The sequence below is a fragment of the Schistocerca piceifrons genome, chromosome 2 (genome assembly GCF_021461385.2).
Source record: "Schistocerca piceifrons isolate TAMUIC-IGC-003096 chromosome 2, iqSchPice1.1, whole genome shotgun sequence".
NCBI classification, from domain to species: Eukaryota; Metazoa; Arthropoda; class Insecta; order Orthoptera; family Acrididae; genus Schistocerca; species Schistocerca piceifrons.
The window spans coordinates 742,218,307-742,242,830 of NC_060139.1; the positions used below are offsets into that span (position 1 = coordinate 742,218,307).

Below are 24,524 nucleotides of genomic sequence, written 5' to 3' on the forward strand. Positions count from 1 at the left end.
CCTTTTACTTTGATACTCTGTAGCATTGTTGATGACATTTCTGGACGTGGAATCCTGTTTTAGATTTGTTCCGCAGGATGCCCTCAACACTCAACCCCAACCTCCAAAGTTTGTCAACGTTTCTGGGACACACTGTAAGCTTACTGATGTGTGGTGCATAGAAACACTCAACAGAAAGTATTATTTTCTTTAGCTTTTGAGATCCTGCAATTTCTCTAACAAAAGTACAGAGACAGAGACACAGACACAGAGATACCACCTTAAAAATGTAAAGTAAAAATACATTAATGAAAACTAGATGATTTCCTTATCGTTACTACCTTAATTGTGAAGTAATGAAGTTATTAGAATTTGTATTTTCTGATAACTACATTATTCGCAGTCTGTTCTTAACATTCACTGTTATTTGTTTTGGATGATAAAAGTTTCAGTTGCTGCCTTAGTCCAGGTTTGGTTGTTTTTAAAACTTTTCTTTTCTTGAAGCAAGGAGTCTGCATTAGAATGCGTACTTGATGGAGTGCAGTGGGTTTTGTGTGAGAGTAATTAGCACTTTATAAGTTTGTTTGAATCTGGTTGTATGGAGAACTATAATTTTATCCATATGGTTTCTTCATTTTCAGTGTATAGATTGCTACACAATAGTTTGCTGTGATTTCTTTCCAAGGGTCTTGTGCTGTTTGTCTGGTGAACTTGATAGTAAAAATGGTTTCTAAATACACTAGTATGTGTATACTGATTTTCTTTCAAACATTGTCAAATTTTTGCAACTACTTTAGTTCTTGTTATTTGGTACTGTTCACTAATTTAGTCATTAATGATTTAGGTTCTCATGCAAACATTGTTAGCCCAACAACAAGTATTCAGCTACCTCCTTGTTTTGGTGGTGGATCATCAGTTAGTTCAAATTCAGAAAGCAACTTGAGTGAAAATAGTGGAATCAGCAGTGCTCAAATGAATGGCAGTAACAGGTAATACACTTCCATTCTTACATTAGTGTTGATTAAATGTACATTACTTAAAAAGTGAAAATTGATATTAAGTGTCCATGCTACTGTTCCACAGTTCCCGTGATGCACGTGTTGCGTGTCTGCGTGAAGAACATGGACTTGCTGCTTCATTCATCCGTTCTTTATTCAGTGTTTTGTATGAGGTATACAGTTCGTCAGCTGGACCAGCCGTTCGTTGTAAATGTTTGCGTGCCTTGCTACGAATGGTGTATTATGCTTCTCCAGATCTTCTTAAGGTATAAACTCAAACATTTGTATGAAAATTATCTTACTTATTAGTTTGTTGACTTTAATAAATTTCTTTGAGCAAATTATGTAAAAAATCTTCATTAATGGAGTCTTTTTGTTGTTGCTTGATAGAAAATTTCCATGTTTATCAGTGAAAACACATACTGCATTCTACTGTACCAATTTATTTCATTAAATGGACCAATATTCAGCTTAAAAGGCCATTGTAAGATAACTATCGCCATCAGAGAGGATAGAATGCCGGAGGACAACTTCAAAAAAGATGTTAACATGTAGAGTGTATGGCGCTACTTAGTGTGTGCAACTATAACATAGTTGAAAATATACTAGGTAAACAGCGATTAAATGTCAAGGGAACGTAACATAAAATATTAGGCTGGATGAGGGGATAAGAAACAAAACATCAGTGGGGTACACCGAAATCTTAATTTGTAACTGTTAAAAATACTGCATAATGTCATGGTAATATAAGTAAGTCTAAAGAATTGCAGTTAACTGAAGTTGCACTATGGTAAAATAGAAACGTTTAACAATTTAAGTTACATGTTGAATAATCGGAGTCTCTGCCAGGTGTTCGCGAACATCTGGTGGAGAACCTGATTCTTCGACATGTCAACAGATCTCCAGGAAAGCGTGAAGAATTACAATTTAAGTTACTTTTACTGCCACAGTAAAAATAGATAAGACTTCAGTTTCAGTATTTTGCTGACAGAGAACCGGCAACTTTATTAAATTCCTTAAAGTGTTTATTAATAATTGTCAGCAGTTGCAGTAGTTATATTAGGCGACTAGTTTTGGACCTTACAGGTTCATTTTCAAACCTGGCCTACAGAGGCTGGACTGACACTGTCTGATTTTTAACCCACAAGCAGGTGCGCCTGTGTATAAAATGCACCAACCAACTGCAAACCCATACCTATTCCTTCATTATTGCTTCAGGTAAAACAGCGATAAATTGTGTTGTGATACGTCCAAGTGAGCGGCAGGAGTATAAAATACAAAGTGAGCCAAGAGAGAAAAAAATTACGTTCTGTGCAAAAAAGACCCTGATTACGAACTAGCAACATAATCCCACATTGAGGCAGTTGTCTACGAGATAATTAGTGATCGAATAAGCTGCTGGCATGGATCTGATGCAACTGCTTTGCTTAATGCTTTGAATGGGTCATTACTGTCTCTGTAACACCTGTTCTTGGCAACAGAGTATTACAGTGAAAATTTATCTTTTTTTTTTTTTTTTTTTTTTTTTTTTTTTTTTTTTTTTTTTTAAATATAATAAAACAGTGTTTTAGCTCATATTATGTAAGTTTAATTTCTCGCTGTTTAAATAAACTAAAATAAACTGTGATTTTGATCATACATGTTTAGCTTGGTAATATAGACAGCTATTCTATACATGTGTACAAAGTGCACCACACACCCTCTTGTGTTGTGAAAAACGGCACGCCTGCTCAAGGGTTAATAATAAACATCAAAGTGGCAGCACATACTTTATAAATTTTTGCAAAATGGATGCCACAAACCACACATGCCTCTTACCACGTCAAAATCAAACTTGGTATGAGGCGTGTTTGGATTGTGGCATTCATTCTGCAAACATTTGTAAAGCGTGTGTTGCCACTTTCATGTGTATTACTAAGTTGAGCACTGGCAGTGCATCCTCAGTAGGCGAGGTTTGAAAATGAACCTGTGTGGTTCGAAACTATTCACCTAATATAAATACTGCAACTGTTGACAGAATCATTAATAAATATTTTTTGTTATAGATAAGACATCCATTAAGAGTAAAACATTCAAACAGGTATGAGCCCATATACCAAGATACTAAGAGTTATCCCTGAAAAATTTCTGAAAATTTGTCAGTGGACTTCTGTTGGCTGTTTTGCTCCCACTGAAGAAATTTCCACTCCTGTTGACCAACACCTCCAACCATTTGCCTGAAACCAAGTCTCCCACATCAAAGTACTAACCACCTTTTTCATTGACTTCCCATCATCCCCACTCCTTCAAATAATGGGTCCCTTGTCATCACTGTTGATGCTACTTCTCATACACCAACATCCCTCGTGTCCGTGGCCTTGCCACTATCAAACACACTCTCTTCCATCTTCTTTAAACTCTAATCCCACCACCTCACTTTTTATGTATCCTACAGCTGTATCCTGACCCACAACTAATTTTCCTTTGAAGAGAAGGTTTACAAACAAATCCATGACACAGTCATGGGCACCGTCATGGCACCTTCTTATGCCAGCCTGTTTAAGGGCTGTCTAGGGAAACATTCCTAGTCTGCCAAAACTCCAACCGTTAATCTGGTTTAGATTCATTGATGTTATTGCCATGATTTGGACTCGGGGCCAAGACACCCTATCCTCATTCCTTCACAATCTCAATACACTCTCTTCCATCTGCTTCAATTGATCCTCCTCATCCCAACATGCCAAGTTCCTGAACATTGACATCTAACTCTCTGATGGCTCCATCTGCACCTCTGTCCATGTTAAACCCACTAACCAGCAACAGAACCTGTATTTCATTAGCTGCCATCCCTTCCACATGAAAAATCCTTCCCATGCAGCCTATTCACCCATGTAAAACATATCTGTAATGATGAAAATTTCTTTGCTCAGACCTGGATACTTCACAAATGTCTTCAGTCAGGCAGTACCTCCCAAACCTAAAAACCTAACTCGTAAACAGATATCCTGTGCCATATCTTCATATAACCCAATACTAACCCCCCCCCCAGAGCGCTCCCATCATAGCCAAATATCATACTGGACTGGAATAGCTGGACCATATCCTTCGCCAGGGGCTTCATTATTATTTGTCATCCTGCCCGAAATGAGTGACACCGTACCCATGATCCTTCACACCCCTCCTGAAGTGGTGTTCCGTCAACCGCCTGACCTACGCAACATCTTAGTCCATCCATATGCCACTCCTATGCCCAATGTCTTCCCACAGGTATCATAGTCTTTTGGCAAACAAAGATGCAAGACTTGTCCAATCCACCCAACCAGCACCTCCTACTCCACTCCTGCCACAGCTTATATTACCCACATGTCATTTACCACCTCTGCTGCAAGCACTGCACAAGGTCTGTTCAACAAAAGTCTGTAACATTTGTAATTTCACACAAATGGCGAGTTGGAGTGAAATGCAGTTGGCATCCCTGCACACAGCTGTTTTTAATGTGTAACTGCTGGAAGTTTCATTGTTGTATGTCTGTTAGTTATTGTTCAGTGCTGTATTGAGTAAACATTGTGTTGAACAGTTAGCGAATTTCGAGATGGTAGAGATAGAGGAGCAACGCATACGAATTACATTTTGCATTAAATTCAAGAAAACCAGTACGTAGATACACCAATTGATGCAGGAAGTGTGTGATCAGTGCTTAAGCTGTAGTCAGTGTTACAAATAGATCATGCAGTTTAAAAATGACTGGAGGGAAGTTAAAGGTGACCCTTGTTCAGGACACCCTGCAATTTCTATCAACACCACTCACGTCAAGAACGTCAATGAAATTGTGCGTGCCAATCGAAGAATGGCTGTCAGAGATTGCTGAAGAATGTAACATTTCAGTTGGATCATGTCATGACCAAGCGAGAGGTGGCGCAATGGTTGTCACACTGGACTCTCATTCAGGAGGACGACTGCTCAAATCCATCTCCGGCAATCCTGATTTATGTTTTCGGTGATTTCTTGAAATCATTTCAGGCAAGGGCACACCTGATTTCCTTCCCCACTCATTCCTCATCTGACGGACCGATGATCTCGCTGTTTGGTCCCTCCCTCCAAATCAACCCACCAGTCATGACTTGAAATCCTGAATCATCATCTTCGAATGCATCATGTTGCCGCTAAGTTCAAGAACAAGATGTTTCTTAAGAGAATCGTAACTGGTGATGAGACCTTACGATGTTGAGACCAAGGTTCAATCTTCACAATGGGTTGGGAAAGAGTCTCAAAGACCAAACAGAGCTTGCCAGGTCAGCTCAAATTTCAGATCCATGCTGATATTTTTCTTGATTTTGAAGGATTAGTTCATCTTGAATTCATGCTACAGGGACAGTCTGTCAATAGATGGTACTATCAGGATGTGTTTCTCACCTGCGAGAAAATGTGAGAAGGAAGCAGCCTGAAATGTGACGAGACAGTTCATGGCTCTTGCATCATAACACCACACACACACACACACACACACACACACACACACACACACACACCCCTATTGGTGCGTGACTGTAGCACAAAACACAAAATCACTGTGCTGCTTCATCCTGCCTATTCTCTGGATCTGGCCCCTGCAGACTATTATTTTTTTTTTTTTTTTTTTTTTTTTAAATTTCCGAAGTTAAAAACTCCACTAAAAGGACAAAGATTTGCAATGATAGATAAGATAAAAGAAAATTTGCAGACAGTGCTTCACATGATCCAGCAGGAGGTATACCAAGACTGCTTCCAGAAGTGTAAACACATTGGGAGTGGTGAATCAATTGTGTAGGAGAGTATTTCAAAGGAGACCATGCACAATAAGCATAGAAAAATTCTGTGTACAGATTTTGAACAGACCTCATGTGTTGGTATGTGTAACAACCAGCTGTCCATAAGAATGAATGGCCACTGCCAAACTGTTGTCAAGAACAGAGTTGATCACTCAGTAGCACAACATGCAGCTGTGCACAACATGCCCAATTTCAATGTCTGCTTCATAACCCATGTGCTTAGTATCCTCCCCTCCACCAATGACTTATCTGAACTGTGCAGATGGCAGTTATACTTGCAACACATCTGCTCCCATTATCACCCTGGGCCTCAATCTCAAGTAACCCTCTGTTCCTGCACCCTCCACCCAGCAGTTTCCCCTTCCTCCATCCTATCAACTCCTCCTAATCCACACCCCCATGTCGCCTCTAGCATGTGCTACTTCTCCCAAGTCATCTTCAGCATGTGCCACTTCCCACTGGGCACTACAATCATGCCATCTCATTACCTGCTACCCCTCCCTCCCGCATAGCTGACTGGCAAACTGGCCACCACCCTCAGAGCCGCAGCCACCCACCCCCAGTTCTTCTCCCCACTTCCCCACCTGACGCTAGCCACACCACAACCAGTTCATCTGCTACAAAATAGCATTGGCACTGTCAGGTCTAGCCAGCACCATTTAGTGGTGTGTGCGTGTGTGTGTGTGTGTGTGTGTGTGTGTGTGTGTGTGTGTGTGTGTGTGTGTGTGTGTGTGTGTGAGAGAGAGAGAGAGAGAGAGAGAGAGAGAGAGAGAGAGAGAGAGTTGCTTTTCTCTAGCTTGTCAAGTAATAACTCTGAAAGCTGGCAAGTTTTTCTTCTGTTGTTTCTATAGACAACTCAGTGCTTCTGCTTTTTGGTGAGTGGTGTCCTTTAATCCTAAAGTATTTACATTATTATACAAGAAGTTTCCTACAGCATAAATACTAGGTAACAAATATTTGTTGGTGATCGGATTTGCACTGATGATGAGGCTGCACACCATCCACTGCTAACCACTACTACATGTCCCATGTAGCATAGCCCACAGCAATACTTAAGAGTCGTTTATTGTTACAGTTACATAACCATGTATGGATGATGACTTGATTCAGTCATATTTAAAAATTATCTTCATATTTCACTTTCCACAATTTATGCTGTATCTTAATCTTTTTTTTATTGAAGTAAGCATTAAATGAACTCAAAACTGTTTGTCAGTCATTTGTCATAAAGACAGTAAAAATAAATGTTTCTTAAGACACAGTATTGGTGTTCCTCTTGATGATATATCATCCATTATCAACACTGTGTGTAGTTACGCCAAATTTTGTAAATTTAATTCGTATAGAATTTACTTTGAATCCAGCTAGATTGTATTACATTCTCTCTTCCACAATTTTAGTACCTATGTATTTCTAATCCTTCTATCATGTTCTAAACAAAAGTAAAAAATTGGTAGTTGAATGAAGCTGAACAATAGCTTAGGTCACAGAAATTTTTACATTTCATGTTAAAACTGTCACGGTTTTCTGTATGTTACTTGTGCTTGATTTAAGAGATGACAGTGGAATTTCAGTAAGTGTTATTAATAGAATTTTAATGAGTGAAAATTCAAATTATGTTTTCTTGCTAGTGTGTTTAGTGGATTTCTTTTCACAATAGACTTTATAAGCACTCTTCATTAAATGTGTAAAATTGATGTTTTTGCAATGTATTTATGCAGGAGGTACTAAAAAACCAGGTAGTATCTAGCCATATTGCTGGAATGATGGCTTCTCAGGATCTCAGAATTGTAGTTGGAGCATTACAAATGGCAGAAATTTTGATGCAAAAGCTTCCTGATGTGTTTGGTGTTCACTTCAGGAGAGAAGGTAGGTTTTCTGAATATTGGTGTTCTATTTGGTTTTTAAGTAAATGGCAGTCCCAGTATCCTGCAATTTATTTCTGTGTACATAGCTTAAGACCAGTGCATGTTCACATTTGGTGAACCTAGTGACAAATTTTAAAAATTGTTCAATATGTTATGAAAAATCCAGGATGGAATAGAGACAGTATTAGGAAAAGGGTAGTCACTATTCCCCACGTAGCAGAGGCACTGAGTCAAAGGAGGCACAACAAAAAACTGCCAAACAAATCATTCAACCAAACATGCCTTCAAAAAAAGTCAGAACCCCCTGATAGAATACGTTTCAGTGCACTGTACAGAAATCACAGGGTGTTTCGAACAATGGGGAAGAGCAAAGGAAAACAGAGAAAAACTGAAAATGTTGATATTCATGGTTATAAAACAATTCCATTATCTTTTATTCCAGCAAAATACTTTGCTGATATCCAGAAAAATAAATGTGACCGGCAAAATTCTAGTGTCAGTCATTTGTGCTGTCCACTTCATACCCTTCAACCGTTGGTCATCGTAACTTCAGTATCTATGTCTTTAATAAAATCTTCTTGGTTTACAAGCCATGTCACTCCAAGTAAAATACTTGAGCTTTTAATGGCTGTCCCCGCCTTTGTCATCAGGAGTTAGTCAGTGACAGCTGCGGCTGGCACCATGTTCTGCTTAAATAGATGCAGTAGCAGTGTCTGGAGCCTTCCAGAAGAACCAAAGCGACACATGCCTAGAAGGCAAGTTGGTCAACTCATAGCAGCTCTGTCCTGCTGCAGGACCAAGCGATGTCAGGTAACACGATCTTCGAAAGTGCCACACTCACCTCCCTGTGAATGTGAAACCCTTTGTCTTTGGTTTTGCTCTATGTTCTAAGCCTATCCCCATGCTCTACTACGTGTGTATCCCTGGTCTCTGCTAAACTCTTTGCTGCTTATTCTGTTTTTGGCCACTTTTATAACAGAATCTCAATATAATGATGTTTGAATCAGAACTCTTGTTGTTTCAAATTGTATTTCTGTCCATTTTCTAGGTAATGTTCAGCTATGGTAGACTTCTCAAGATCCCTTTGTTTATTATGCCATGAGTGCTTTGCACAATAGTCAGCAACAGTGCGAATAGTTTGCCGAATGTAAATGATACCACATTTTCACAAGACACTATTCATGCCAGGAACTCTGTAAGACTTGTGTTGTCTGTAACAGGGTGCAGCATATCTTGCATCTTGGCGATAAGGTAGAATACTGGTCTCGGTCCACGTCTATTTAGCATGTTTGCTGTCTTGCTAGCCATTGTTCCACAGTATGGAAAGAATGCAGCGAGCTTTGCTTCTTCCGCCAATTCACAAGGAGTCTTTGTTGGTGACACCTAAAAGCTTTTGCAATTTCTCCCTTGCTGTAAAAGTTTTCCCTGAACATGCAGTTCAAACGCTGTAATTCAAACTCTAGATGGTCGTTGTCAGAAATAATCTTTGCCCTGGGCGGTGCAAACTGTTGTCATTCAATTGCTGGTCAGTGTGCATAGATTTCCTGTACACTGAGTGACTAAGCCAGCCTTATGCTGAACTAAAACATCCAAGAATGGAAGCTTGCCATACTTCTCCATTTCAACAGTAAATTTAATGTTGGGACATATACTGTTCATGTGGTTGATGAACTGCTGCAGTGTGAGGCCATATCAGGAAAGTAAGAAGCGAGATGAACACAAACTCGCAGAGTTCAGAGTTTGCTACTCAAACGACTTCGAACATTTCTGCATGTTTTTGCAGGATGCCCAGTATGTATAATCTAGAATAGATTAATGTGTCTAATTTTTGTGTATAAGGCTACAATTTTTTCTTAAACTAATGTAGCATACACTAGCAAACGCTACTATCAAGTATTTAAATTTTGGCATTTAATATGTTGATAGCAGTACTTTATTGTAACTGTCAGACTTAAAATGCTCTTTCATATTTGTATTGTTTATTTAGTTGTATGTGAACCTTTGTGATTTATGTATGGGCCAGTCACATTAATGGGACCACCACCCATGTTCAACATCGACATGCTATAACCACTTACAAATGACATGTGGCAGCACTATCAGTTGAGTGTATGTAAAGCATGGAGGGATGTGGACAACAGTGCATTTGTCATAGTGTGGAAACGGAGCGATTTATCTGACGTCCAAAAGGGCGTGATTATTGGCTATTGGGTCAAGGGTAGATGCATTTCTGAAATGACTAATTTGTAAACTGTTCGCTTGCAACCCTGGTTAAAGTATACTGTGCGTGGCAAAATGATGCTATCCAAAACCAGTGCCGAGGCAACTTTGGTGCACCACGTACCATAGATGATACGGGTGAAAGACGACTACAGAGATGTGTATGAGCAAATAGACATGCAAGCAGTTGACTGCCCAGATTAACCAAGGGGCTACCAGCAGTCTCTCCTCATCGACCATTCAGTGAACTTTGCTGTGTATGGGCCTCCACAGCAGATAGTTGGTTCACACGCCCTTTTTGATTGCTGTTCGTCAGTGACAAAGGCTGGAATTAGTGTGCCAATACCGCAACTGGACATCCACTGAGTGGTGACAGTTGGCCTTTCCAGATGAATCGTGTTTTATGCTCATATCAGGCAGATGGCTCTTACTGCAGGGGTCACCCGCTCCTAGGCTGGAAACCCTTCTGTTTCGTCAGGATGGAGGCCAAGTGTGTAGGTTCCTTAAATGGCATACACATGGAAATAAAATATTTGTAATGATTCTTATTCTAACTATCCCTATACAGCAAAGATATTGTTGGGAGGTATGGCTATCTGAGTAGGCTGACGGAAAATTTTGAGTTGATGGATAAAGATGTATGTAGTTGCATTCTCCCAGTATTGTGTTAATTAAATGTTATAATATGCAGAAGTCACAAGTCTCCTATCGAGCTACTTGTTAATCTCAACCTCCCAATGAGACAAGGACTTCCATTTTTTAGTGGGCCTTTCGGTGGGGAAAGTCAAAATGAAGAGAGAGTAGTCATTGTAGCAGCACTGGCACTGCTGTACATCATTGGGGGAGAATGTAAATATTAAGCCGTACCCTAAAACTCAAAGGAATTAACATTGAATAAATGTTCCAGAACTGCTGCAACATTCTTAATACACACGCATCCATACCTGCACCCGTTTCTGGGTATACAATTTCTGGTGCAGTTAAATGGTAATTACTTCACCTCTGAACAATTCACATTCTCTCTCTCCCCAACCGCTATATAAAGAACCTATGCTGTGATGTCAGAATACATCTTGTTGCAATGTTTTTCATGATGACCAGTGGCTTCATAAAGCCAGAGTGGAATCTGCTGGAATCAGAAACAGACTCAGGGCTGCTGAAGATTGCTGCACCAGTCCTGAGCATACGTTGGTGGGTTGCCCACCTGTTGGTTCGCTAGTGCTTCCCATGGGCTGGTCTGCTACAGATGAGGCCATGACCCGTGAGGTTGAGGTTGAGGTTTTACGTTTATTCGCGTTAAATAACGGTAAGAATCAATATTAGCCCCTTTCCTAACTTGGACGTTTAAACTTTCTATGTATTTAGGGTATGAAATTGCTGCATCATCAATTTGAAGTTAACCAATAAATTTATTGGGTACCCGCCAAGTTTTTGTTTCGAAGGGTTCTTTTTAAAATATGATTTAAAGGTTAAAATTTTTGCACGTTTCAACATGTCTTTGACTATTTTGGTTTGTCCACCCACAGTTTTATTTTTTCTCTTTACCTAATTGAGCATTAAAGTCTACCATTAAAATTTTTAACATGGTTTGAGGGAATTTTCGAGATGGTGCTTTCTAACATTTCCCAAGCATCATTAACTCCTTCAGGTTTTTTACGGTTATCCTCATTGACTGGTATTGGGCATTAATTAAAGTGTATGCTTTATTTGCACATTCAAGGGGAATTGTTATTAATCTATTATTAATGACTTTTACCTCTGTTATTGAATTAAAAAATTTTTGGAGACTGCAAAACCAACTCCCAGATGTGGTGTATTGTTAAGTATAATTAAGAATGTCCACAGACTTAAATAGACATGAGAGTTCATGACCACAGGTAACACAATTTGATGAAGAGCATAAAATGAAATTGCTGTTGTCGTTAAAAAATTTTCAACTACAAAGCAGCTACGATGAAAAAAGAAGAGCCGGAGTTGCAACTAAAATGGATGGATATTTAGTCAGTGACCGGTTTTGGATTATGCCCATTCTCAAACCAATCAATGTTTGCCAAGTAAAATGTCCATCCCAAAATATCAGTAAATAAAGTGGGTATGTATGTGTAGGGACTTCACTAATGTTTTTTAAACATGCTGGAGATATGCAAAGCAATTATTATTGTGGAAATTCACAGGTAGCTCGCAAATGTCTGCAAGCGCGCACACTTTTACCTGCAGGATAACAATTACTGCACATATTTGTATGCGTTTGGACCTCAGGTTATGGCAATACATGTGTAGTTTTATTACTATACGTGCACTGCTCTATGGATACTAGGAGGATGAAAAGTGAGTAGAAGAATGTGAAATGAAAGCCCTTAGATAATTGACTGGATATAATTCAATTGATAAAAAGAGAGACGAAGATTTTTAGCTCAACTGAATATGCAGAACATAATTGAGGGGAAAAAAATAGTAGTTAAGATGGAAATAACTCGCAGAGAATTATGCCAGGCGCAATGGTCTCTAAAACAGTAAAATAATGTAAACCAAGAGTTCCATTGCCTGTGTTTCTGCTTTAGTCTTCTGATTCTTCTTCACATTTTGGCCCATAATATTTAAGTGTCTTATGAAGATCAATATCAATTCCTGAGTCATCCAGATGATGCATAATTGTTTAAAGAAAACGCTTTTCTATGAAATACTTATTCAAAATGTATTAAAAAGTATAAAATAATTTCTCGTCGCCTCATAGATTCCTAGCCCAATCCAGACACTACGGAAAATTTGTGCTTGTGAATTTTGGTAGTTCTGAGAATATTTGTAAAATTAAAACCGTGTGGTGCATGCAATAGATAATTGATGTACGAGTAGTTCACCTAAGTCAATAACAATTTTATAACACTGCAAATGATACAAACTTGTCTCAAAAAATAGCTGTTCTCCACACTCCTTCCTATTACCTTGTTGCATGTTATTAAAAATTCAAAAACCGATTTTCAGGACTATTGTAATCTATTTGGAAAATTTATTTATTTAAATAATTAGTTTGCACTTTATAGTTTCTTCTGTGTGAAATTATTCATTTTCAAACATTTTGATGAGATTACAACAGAGACATGGTAAATTCAAGTTTTATTTTGGATTCTCTTCACCTGGGTCAACTGATATATTGCTTCCTCTTATGTATGTCTTGTGAAACGACCATGAAGATAAAAATTAAAGAGAATAAATTCCACAAGGAGGCTTACCTGAAATTGTTCTTATCGTGAAACGTTTGTGACAGGATCAAGGAAAGGGGACAAATAGCAGTGGAACACAAATTATCCTCCAACACATACGCGACAAGAGAGCAAGTTAATATTGTATTGCCATAGATTTTTGAGCTGTGTTGAAAGTTTAAAGTCTCTAACTCATTGAGAAGTTAGTTTGAAATATTTGCAAAATTTGTACCAAACCACTCACAATATAGTGACCTAATAAAATACATTAAAACCTCGTGTGTAAGATTAGTCACAAATTTCAGCTTTGAGGAGTTCATATGTCAATCTTCAGTTTCAGCATTCAGTAGCTATCATTTATAAATCTGAGGACAGCAGTTTCCTAATATTAAAGACATTTTTATACTACAGAGTTCCAAATTTTGCAATACTTTGTAAAAATTGCTGATTTTATGATACTTCACTTATCCCTAGTTCTGTATCTTCCATGCCAAAATGAAGCTCTGGCTTCTGGAGGCAATTCATGAATTCAAAAGGCATTCTTAATGCTTTGTCTACACCTATAGGTCCAAGTAACTTTCAGATAATATTGTTGGCCCAGAAATGTACTCTCTGTGATCATAGAAATTATTCATTTTGTCTCATCGTCACTGTTATCTTCCTCTGTTTCTGAATCTTTTTGCTGAACTTTAACTTTGTCATCTTAATTTGTTCACTTTGCCTTCAAAATCATCTTGAACTTCATCATCCTCTTCAAATAATCTTTTTGTATTTCTTAAACATGTTTTGGGCCAAGAAGATTTTTCTGTCTTTCTGTGGCTTGCTGCAATCAAGTATATCCCACGTAGTGATAGGGGCCAGTCCACACACACACACACACACACACACACACACACACACACACACACACACACAGTGCTGAACAGCTGTGTAATGATACAATATATAAACTGCTTTTTCAGATGTAGCAAGACCTTAGACAGACCAGTCTGCTCCTTTCTTTATGTACTGTACTTCCTTATGATTATGCTGCTGTGAAGATAAAATTGACATCATTAAAAATGTTAAAAGTTAAGTTTACAGTCCTGTTTATTTCCTGTATAACTCTGCCCTAGCTCTCAAGCAGCTTTTCAACTTGGTTACCCAACCACTAAAGAAGCAGTGTTGGAAAACTCCTTTTCCAATAGGAAAAATCAGCTTGAATTTTTTTTATAAGCACGGCTTATTAGTCTATCTTTAAAATGCATAAATGCTCAAGCTTTATGAATTGCAGGCATTTGCCCAAGCATTTATCATGGCCATTTGCCCCAACTTATAAATGTCCAGGAATTTAACACCACTAATCCCATGTGAAATAATAAAATTCTTCTTTGATAATGCAATTTATTGTAGTGTATGCACTTTATAGTTGATATTCAGATAGCTGTAACAAACGATTAAATGGAACAAAGAGAAAAGAAAAACCTGTTACATTCTGAAATAGCTTTCCATTGCTTACAAAGTTAAGTAATTAGCAGCCACCACATGAATGTTAGATTGTCCTTAAAGTGTGAAGATTTTTTTTCTCCTCCCTCTGAGAAGAGGGGGTGACATTTGCACTCATCCGTGTTCTGGCTGTGGTAAGAGGCAAAAATAAGCTGCAGCACAATAATCTAGATATTTACATCTCGGATGGATGGATGATATTAGCCAAGTTGTTATTTATGGCTCTATCCACTAATCAGGACTTCCTGTGGATGGTAGATGTTTTTCTGAAAATTGTCATGTGTATATGAGAGATGTTAATTGCTGCCATACAAATAATAAAGATATATGCATTTGCTGGAGATGGTGGTCAAGTATTATTGTTTCAGTGATGGTATTAGTAGTCATCTGTTGATCTTTCTTGTAGAACAGTAGTGTTATGTGTCCAAATTATATTACTTCTTTTGATTTATAGAACTGGTTTTGCTTCATAGGTGTGATGTATCAAATCAAGCAGTTGGCAGATCCTGATGTGCCATTAGGAGTTAACCTTCCAAAAGGTCAGAACAGTGTTGGAGGTGCTTCAGTGCCCCTGAAGCAGGAATCAATTTGTTCTCTTGCACCACAGCCTGGCCCTTCGTCTGCTCACATCTGTAGCAGTAGTAGCCAGCCAACTGTTAGCAGCAGCCCTACTGGCAGCAGTCCAAATGGCAGCATTTTGCAGCTCGGTTAGTTTCTCTGACTTTATAATGTAAGCTGAATTTATCTTGACATTTATGTCAGTGTCATTGCATTTTTAGCAAGTTAGAATAATTGATGGATTTTATTTGCATGTGACAGATTAGTTATTGCTTATTTTGAGTATAGCCAGACTATGTTCTCTGTTATGTGTAAGACAGCATGTTTCCCAATCCTATTCTCATTAGTTCTGCTCTAAATTATAAGTGTGGCTGCTTATAGATATAAACCAACAGTTTTTCCCTTGATTTATTTCCTTCATATAAAGTTCAAACATAGGAAATCAGAGAAAATAACATACAAATTATTTGAAGACACAAAGATAAGGGGAGGAAGTGAGGGAAAGGAGTTTGTTTCAAAGAATACTATTTTGAAGATAGAGAAATCTTGACCTAAAAACTTTTGTGTGTCACAGAATTTAATGGCCAATACTTCTTTCTATGTTTTAACTTCACTCTAGAGTTCTTTGCTGTTACAATCATGATTAATTGTAGATACTGCTAAAACCTGCTTCTATGGGATGCCCTCAAGAATCACTCCTTTAAAAATAATTAACAGAGGAAAGTAGTTCTTTGCTTTTAATTTTTTGATACTTCATGTTATTTCAGTCTCTGTGCTGTGCACACAGTACACTGTCTTACGTGCTATGCAACCGGATTAGCCACATGATACTTTCACACACGTCAGGTTTAGATCTTTGTGGCATGCAGCTGACTACCTTAGTGTGGGTGCAAACACAAACAAAATTTCGTCTCAGATCTACCTGTGTACGATAATGCACGAAATAAAGCCTCCTCAGGATATAACAAGTAAAAATGAGAAATCTTAAAACCAAGGCCTGTGTTTATAATGATGGCCATTTTGACATACTGTCAGTTTTGATATAGTGTTATCTTAAATAAAAACTCAGTTAACTTTGCCAGGGTTTTTTTTTTATCTTTGCTATAGTTGCACTTTTTTCTCTGTTTTAAGATTGTAGTATTGTGACATATCAGGGGAGTAAAAGAAAAACTGACACTCCCATTTAACTTGTGTATACTGATTTCAGTATTTGTCTGACTAATTTGTTTTCCCATACAGCATGTAACTCAATCGGTACCCAGGTACTCTACATGCAAGGTGTTTCAAAAAAATGTTCGATTTTGTGCTCGAGATGAATGAACACACAACTTGTGGTAATTTTTAATTATGCATAGATCTACAAAGTTTTTATTTTCAAAGGAACCTTTGGATTTTACAGGGATGTATCTTTTACGTGAATGCTTAATTTATATGTCACCAGATACATAACAAACACCCAAATAATCATCAAACTTGTCTGATACTTCATTAAGCATGACTGCAGTTGCTACAGCTAATATGTGTCATGACAATTCACCCAAAGTTGTGGGAATGAGAGTGTCAAAAATAAACCTAGCACAAGATCAGATGACTTTGGGGGCTGGTGATGTGAGTTAAGATCCATATGCCTCTTACAGCCATTCCACCATTGAGGCACTTCATTGTTAATAAATGAACTTTTAAGAATGTCCTTACATGCAAGTGCCAGTACGGTCGCACTCAGTCACACTGAAATATTGCAGTTCTGGAAAAAGCTAGATGTTCAGAAAATCCTATTACATGATTCCTACAACAATCCTTTCCACAAAACTGAAAGGGTACTAAATTGTTCCTCGTTAAACAATGTAAAAAATGAAGCTTTGGAGAATCTCTCTCATGTTAGGCTATAGTATGTGGCGGCTGTGATCCTCATGTTCTTATATTGCTGTGGCACTATTTTTCATGTAAATGGATCAAATTCACACCACTAAACACCTAATATGAAAGGAAATTGCTGTCTTCTATCTCCGTGCCCAGAATAAATTAAGAAAACTGTGCACATTACATTATTAGTTATTATGGGAGTCAATTAAAAGATGGAAATATATTAATTTACCAACATATCAAAACTTGCATTTCACCTAAAGCATTGATATAATTGAATTGGGGACATAAATAAAATCAAGTTATGCTTTCATTATTATTTGTTCAAAATAAATATAATTCCATGGTTTCACTTAATTTCTGCGTGTAAGTAATCTGGTTCTGCAGGCTACAACATTGTATGATACTGTGTATATTCCCAGTCAAAATATTGTGTATATTCCCATCTGACAACTAACTCTTGTGTTTTGCTGATATTAATATAAAGCTCTTGGCTTTTCTCATTTGTATGTATTTTAGTGTGTATCCTTTTTGAGGCTCTTTGAAAGGATGGTCATTAACTGTGAGTTAGTTTCAGGTGGGAGTTTGAACAGCCAGCTGGGCAGTGGAGCAAGTCTGGTTTTTAGCAGCAGTAGCAGTCAGAATCTGAATCCAAGTCCTGAAGCCAGACGCATATTCCAGCAGCATGAGTCATCTAATTTGGGCGATGATGTAAGGTCACCAAGTCCATCACAGCTGTAAGTGATATGTCACATTCGTTATTACATCTGTGTTAAGTAGTTTATATTTCAGAGTGCAGCTTGCAGTTAACTTTTAGTTGTCAGACTGTACCACAGGTATTAATTTCACAGAATTTGTATTTTAAAATAACGAACATTAATTTACACACCTTTTTGATTTGAAGTTTCTCTGGTGACAAGTTTTCTGCAAATTGGGAGTGTTGGATCTTGTATATTGTCACTGATCTCAAAGTTCACATTTTCATCTTTGCAGAAATTTTCATAATGGATTCAGTTTGTCATAAATGAAAAACACCAACAGTCAAATTCAATAATCTCCTTGGTTTATGTTAGCTCCTTGCTCCACAAGTATTTCAGAACTGTGTAAGTTTCAACATAAATGCTAAAACTGTCCAACACCATACGTATAGAGAATTTCTCTCATAATTTATCTCAACAGCACCACCTTCCCTGGCTTGTCACTGCCAAACATAGCACCTTAGTTCAAGACAATATAAAGTTTACATTTCAACATCTTCATGAAGACAATTAATATTAATTCAGAATTATGGTATACATTAAACAGATGTAGCGGAGTTTAATGTGATATTTCTACTACTTTGAAATGATCATTAACTATGAAGTTATAATTTAGTGTTCCTGTTTTTAATAGTGCAAGGAACTTTAACTCAGTAGCTTTTTTGCCACTTCGGTGTTGACTTTCCTCCAGAAATGACTTTCTGGTTTTTTGCATTGTTTCAGTGTCACAGAAACCCATATATGATTTACTATCAATACTTGTTAGAATGGAGTGTATTCCAGAATTTTGATCAGAGAAAAAATTTGTATATTTAATAAAACCCGTAGTTTTAACATGAATTAAAGTCCATTGTGTTTACTCCACTCTCTAAATTTTCTAATGAATTATAAATTATTGAAAGGTACTGACATTTTACAAATAGGAAGCTTTTAAGCAAAATGTTTCATCAGAATAGGCACCAGTTTGTACTCAGTAATATTTTGGTAAGTGTGAATGTTTAAGATAGTTTGATGGTATGTATTCCTTCATCCATGGGGGTTTGCAGGTATTTAAATGTGCAGACTTCTAGTGAAACACCAGATACACAGCAAATAGTATTGTATTAAATGATACATTACCTAATTCGGTATTGTCACGCTATCTTCTAAGATAGTAGCTTCTACTTGATGCTCAATATAATGCAATGCCCCATTTAGCACTGCCAAACCCTCAGTGTGAGTAATCACTGGCACAACTTCTTCAGGTAATACCGTATCGTAACTGTCTTCAGTGAGTTCATTAATCATTCCAACTGTTGCAATTACATCCACTATAAACAGTTTGTCACTGTTCCATTATGAAACATCACTTGCATTCGCAATTTCACATCAAGCCAGTTTTTTTATCAGCTCTTCCGATGGTAGGTCATCTTTGTCTGTACTGTAGTTATCCATTTTTTGCGTTAAATTTGGTTCAAAGATTTTTTTTTAGGGTCTGCCTTTATTTCAGACCATTAATTGACTGACCAGTAAACTAAGTCTTTTACCATAGAGTGGGTGTTTTTAATTCATTATTTATTTTTTTGAAGCATTATGAAACTGTTTGATCCATAGATTCTATTAAACTCATCACATTAGTGGATAAGAACACTGTGAGAGTACCGTTACATTGTTCATTCCTTCTCATCAAGGTGTAAACCAGTGTTGCCAAATGGTAGAATAGCTTTGGAAAGGAAGCGTTTTTTTAAGGTATCGTTTGGCTTCTGGAACAGAATCTTCGAAAAATCACTTGTTAAAAAAATTTTTTTGTCCATTCAGACAGATTTCTGGCGGACATTTGTAACAAACAGTGCAGAAGAAGTGATCATTTTTAAAGCTCTAGGCTTAGCAGACTTTGCTATTACCAGCAGCTTCAGTTTATGGTCTCCACTTGCATTTGATGTAGCAAGAACTGCTGACCTCTCTTCGTTTTTTGTAGCCTGGGCAGCCCTTTCTTCTCTTGAGGCTAGAGTTTTAGATGGAAGAATTTTCTAATTTAGCCCTCTTTCATCACAGTTATACACTTGATGAGAAGTAAGGTTTTCTTCTTGTATAATTTTTATTTTATTTCTCTCAAAATTGTATAACAGTTTGAGAATCCACAGGAAGTTTTTCTCCGCGAGTTTTAAACTACCTTATGCTGTATCTCTTCTTCCAATAATTCAGCCACACTGAACTTGCAGTAAAATCGTCCTCACCTTGCTGCAAGTCATTTCTAAAAATTACAGCCTTTTCTTGCAGAGTAGTTCCTGAAATTGGACTTCCTTTTTGTCATTGTTGAGTAAACCAAACGGACAAAACTTTACTCCTTTTTTCGTACTCAGATTTCTTCATTGTCTTCTGTTCAAATGATGAAATAGAACACTTATTTGATGAAAACTTCCCAGTTTTGTCTCTGTTTCTACGCCAGTCTCCAACTGCTGCTTCGCCAATTCTATACTCGATAGCAAGTTTTTTTTAATATTTCTCCTTTATCTCGTCTTTTCAAAGTCTTTAGTTTCACACACACCACCACAAATTTTCTCTTAATCCTTCCACTCATTGTAACGTAGGAATTAAAACATTAAGAAGCACACAGTTACATAGGTACAATACCTGTACATACACACAACACTTCAAATCTAATGTGACACTAGTGGGCTCACTACAGTACAGGTGTTATTACACAACCATCTACAGTACACACACACACACACACACACACACACACACACACACACACACACACACACAAAGTCAGCCAAAGTTATAAAATGTGTACTGTGTCTTTACTAAGGCGTAATGTATTTTAGTGACTGTTGTTGCTGAGTAGGCACAACAATAGGGTAACAGTAATGCTGGTATTCACTGTACAACTGATTGTCAGGCGGTCCCAGTTGGTGAAGGGTTGACAAAGAAACCTAATGCTACCTGTCCATCAATAATAGAAATGTTTTAGCAGTCTCAGGCTCAAGGTTATTTCTGTGTGTTATGAACAAAAACCCTAAGTGGGACAGTTTTACCTGTATTGTACACCTGGAAAATTGAAAGAAAGTTCAAAATGCAACACATTCGAAAGTGTTAAAACTTACATGCGGACAACACATGAAAATGTGTTTTTACTCTGATTTTATGTAAAATTTTAATTTTCTTAAGACCAGCTCCCATTACACGGAACCTCAAAATACCATGGCTCAAATTACTGGGATTGTTTTCTTCAAAAATAGCACATAGAATTGTTCATGAAAAAATGAATTTAAATGACAATTAATGACTTACTGGGAAGCTCTGCAACTTGTAGATCACGTTTCATAAATGAAATAATATGCAGATTGTCAGTCGGTCAGAACTTGGGAGAGGTCATCTAGGTTGATGTTAAATGAGAACAGAAAATTTCATTAAATAAAGAGCATTTAATTCAGTATGTGGAATACATGTGAGATGCATAGGGAAGGAAATTACCAGGTTTAGGTCAGTCTATGAGATTGAACGAACTAAAAAAGTAGGCAATAGTAGAGGTGGCAGTTCATGTTAAGTTCTTTTGGTGACCGGTTATGGAGTATCGAGCCAGGGGCTGTCTCCCAAGAGAGATGTCTGGTCCAGTTGAAATCTAAATCGCAAGAAAATGAAGCAGACTGTGTTCTGCTCTCCAGAACCCTCAGACTTCTATACATGCTATTGGCTTAACTGACAGTGTGAATTCACCAGCAAATTCAGCAGAGGGTTGAGGGCATCACCTTTCGATGGCTTTAACCAGACAGAACTGCCATGGTTCTGAAACACAGGTAACTTGGATCACATAGTCATGGCAAATGTTATGCTGGGAGAAAACTTGCAGAGACTTGGCTGAGGGCTTTGAAATAAAATTTTCAAACTAAATCCCAAAATATTCCATGACTGGCTGGCACCCTGTACAATAAGATGGTGTCAGGTGATGCATTTTAAGAGAACTGTGTGTCAATGATGAAGTTATCTGAAACTGATGGGCCTTCTGGAAACTAAATTATTACTACCTGACAGAAAATGAAATAATTAACGCAACAGAGGGGCACTAAACAAATATAAAAAGCTCAAGTAAATAATCTGATTATGAAAAGAAAGTGAGGTGCAAGCCTGGAAGAGAGCATTGTTGCTGTTGACAGTTGATCAGTGTTGCTTTGATGGAATTGAATAGCATAAGAACAAAGTTTTTTTTTTTCTTTGTCTTAATAATTACAGCCTAAGCTCAACTGCCTGTATACATTTCTTTAATTTTTATTTACTAACCGGAATGATGTTTGTAACTGACTTGTAAATTTCTTTTGTGAATTTCATTGATGTCATTTTTTATTGCCTCAAAGCAGATAGTGTGATAGCACAGCAAAATGTGAATTTCCTCCATTACAATAATGCATTTGTATGTCAATTTAAGGAAAGTTATGTGGATGATCAGAACACACCTTCTTGCTTACAACACTTCTATCAAATATATCTTTAATTTATTGTTATAGGTGCCAAATCCATAATTATAGCATGTATGGCACAGAACCACACTGTTCATCAATACTGAAACAATGCTGTTCGTCTGTTCATAATCCCATAAGCACGTAACATTGAGAATGTATTGTTTGAGCAGTGAAATAAATTTGTGAAATAAAAGAAAGAGTGAAGCTGTTAACCATATCAGTGCTAATCTCCTTATAAAATTTGCTCCATTAATCTGTCAGAATTTACCTATGCTTTTTAATACGGATGGAACAGTCCTATGTATGCCTATGAAAATTAGCATATGAACTGTGTTGATTTCACATTCTACAGTTAACCAAAATTGAGTTATTTGTTTGTGATGGCAGGTGATCTATTAGAACAATTAAATTGATCTGAATACTGTGTAATCTAAGAGGAAGAGAGATATTAATGGAGTTTTAATGCTTGAATAAGTTTGTATCACTTATTCAATAGAAACAGCTTTGTTCCTTTGCATGTGATGATTTGTTCTTTTTATTACTTAATACATGCAAAGTGTAAAATAGCATGCTGGCATTTGAAAATGAACTCACCATGTCTTCGTGGAATGAATGAATGAGTACAGTTAGGATGAAAAACTTGTCCTTGTAGACTTCAGCAAACACTATAATTTTCAAAGCAGGCATTTAAGTGATGCACAGTGCTGTTTTTTTTCTAATCTGCTACAGTTCAATACTATGTACTGTGTTGTATGATGTAATGTATAATGTTAGCTAATAAACAAAATTTGTGATTTGTTATAGACGTCTAAGTGATGTTCTAAAAAGGAAGCGAACACCTAAAAGAAATATGACATCAAACAGGAAATCTCGTCAAGATGATAGTTTATCCTCTTCAGTGATGCAGGATTTTTTCTCAAAAGGTAGGCTTCTCAAAATTACCAGATTTACATACCAAGGAAGCTATAAACCTTAAAGTACATATCATTGTGAGCTCTGAAAATAAGAAAATGACTGTGGTACACAACTGTAATTGTTTTAATTAAAAAGTGATGAGGTAGTGATACATTTTGTCATATTTCCCAGAACCAGAACAAAAAGAATGTGTTGTTATTTGCTATGTTTGTGCACATAAGTGTTAAGTAAAATTGTTTCTTAATTTAGCAGATTTTGAGTATATGCTTAAATTTTTTGGATCAAGATGCTACAGTAATATTACATCTTTTATAACTTTTCTGTGAAAGATGTTGAAAAACTAGTAATACATATACTAGGAAAATAGTTAATTAAAATTAATTTCTTGCCTGTTCTGTAGAACTTTTCTTACCTAATTTTATCTTGTGTGAATGTTAGCCTTCTTTTGTAAATATTGTCACTATATTAGATTGCAGTTAGATCTAGATGGTAAAGAGGTTATCCAGTAACTAAATATCCGTCTGGTGAGAATGGCATAAATTTTAATTCTTTTGTCTCTTGCCTTGTTCTTTGTTATGAGGATAGGTCTGCTCTGAGAATAGTTTCATGAAAGTGAATACTTCTTTGTGGTGACTAGTTAGTTCTTCCCTGTTTCTGAGAAAGAATGTTGGTTGTTGATTAAATTTATTGTGAATGGAAGTGGTATCAATCATTGTAGTTAATATGTCTGTGGTAAACTGGAATAGGAGTGGAAGTATAGTGGCAAACTTTTTTTTTTAATTCCTCCCCCCCCCCCCCCCCCCCTTTCAGCCCCTGCCATGTAGGCCACCCTGCACGGAATATGAGTGGTGATGGAAAAGTATTGGCCTGCCTTATCGACCTGCTTTGCAGGGCAGTTCACTAGCCCCCAACTTGTAGGCTGCCAAGCACAACGGGCATGTTGTGATGTGGTAGTATTGCGGTACTACTTCAACTTGCTTTGCGTGGCAGCCTATATGGCAGGGGCAGAAAAGATTCAAAGCCCCTGGCATGTAGGCTGCCCTTCATGGTGGACGTGTTAGTCATACTATTGGGCTGATTTATCAACCTATTTTTGCAGGGGCTACACATGCAGATGGGAACAGCTGGGGGAAGGTTGAGAGAGTAGAGGAGGAGATGGATAGGTATTTAAGTACATGAGGAGATGGATAGGGAGAGGGGCCCACAAGGGGTAGTTTAGGGGAGCTAGGGAGGAGGAGGTGGACAGAGGTTAGGTGGAGGATAGGGAGAAGTGAGGAGGAGGAGATGATCGAGAAAAGGGGACATAGAGGTTGACAGAGATAAAAGACAGGAGGGGATGGGTATATGGAATTGAGGGAGGGGGGGAGAGAGTTGCACAAAGAGGGTCATGGAGGTGATATATACAATATATGTTACGTAAATGTGTGTGAGCAAAGCCGCATGGAAATGAC

General features: G+C 37.4%; 1 protein-coding gene across 6 annotated transcripts in view; it reads left to right on the forward strand.

The window, feature by feature from the left end:
• The window catches only part of LOC124777789 (E3 ubiquitin-protein ligase TRIP12-like), a 217,329-nt gene that overhangs the window by 108,540 nt on the left and 84,265 nt on the right, over positions 1-24,524 (forward strand). For 5 of the 6 annotated variants that reach the window (XM_047253297.1, XM_047253301.1, XM_047253300.1 and 2 more), the window contains 6 exons: positions 824-968; positions 1,063-1,243; positions 7,486-7,633; positions 15,011-15,244; positions 17,530-17,695; positions 22,963-23,081. In XM_047253297.1, the coding sequence (XP_047109253.1) occupies positions 824-968; positions 1,063-1,243; positions 7,486-7,633; positions 15,011-15,244; positions 17,530-17,695; positions 22,963-23,081 (993 nt within the window). The remainder of the gene's footprint in view (positions 1-823; positions 969-1,062; positions 1,244-7,485; positions 7,634-15,010; positions 15,245-17,529; positions 17,696-22,962; positions 23,082-24,524) is intronic. The other variant, XM_047253298.1, reaches the window with a different exon arrangement.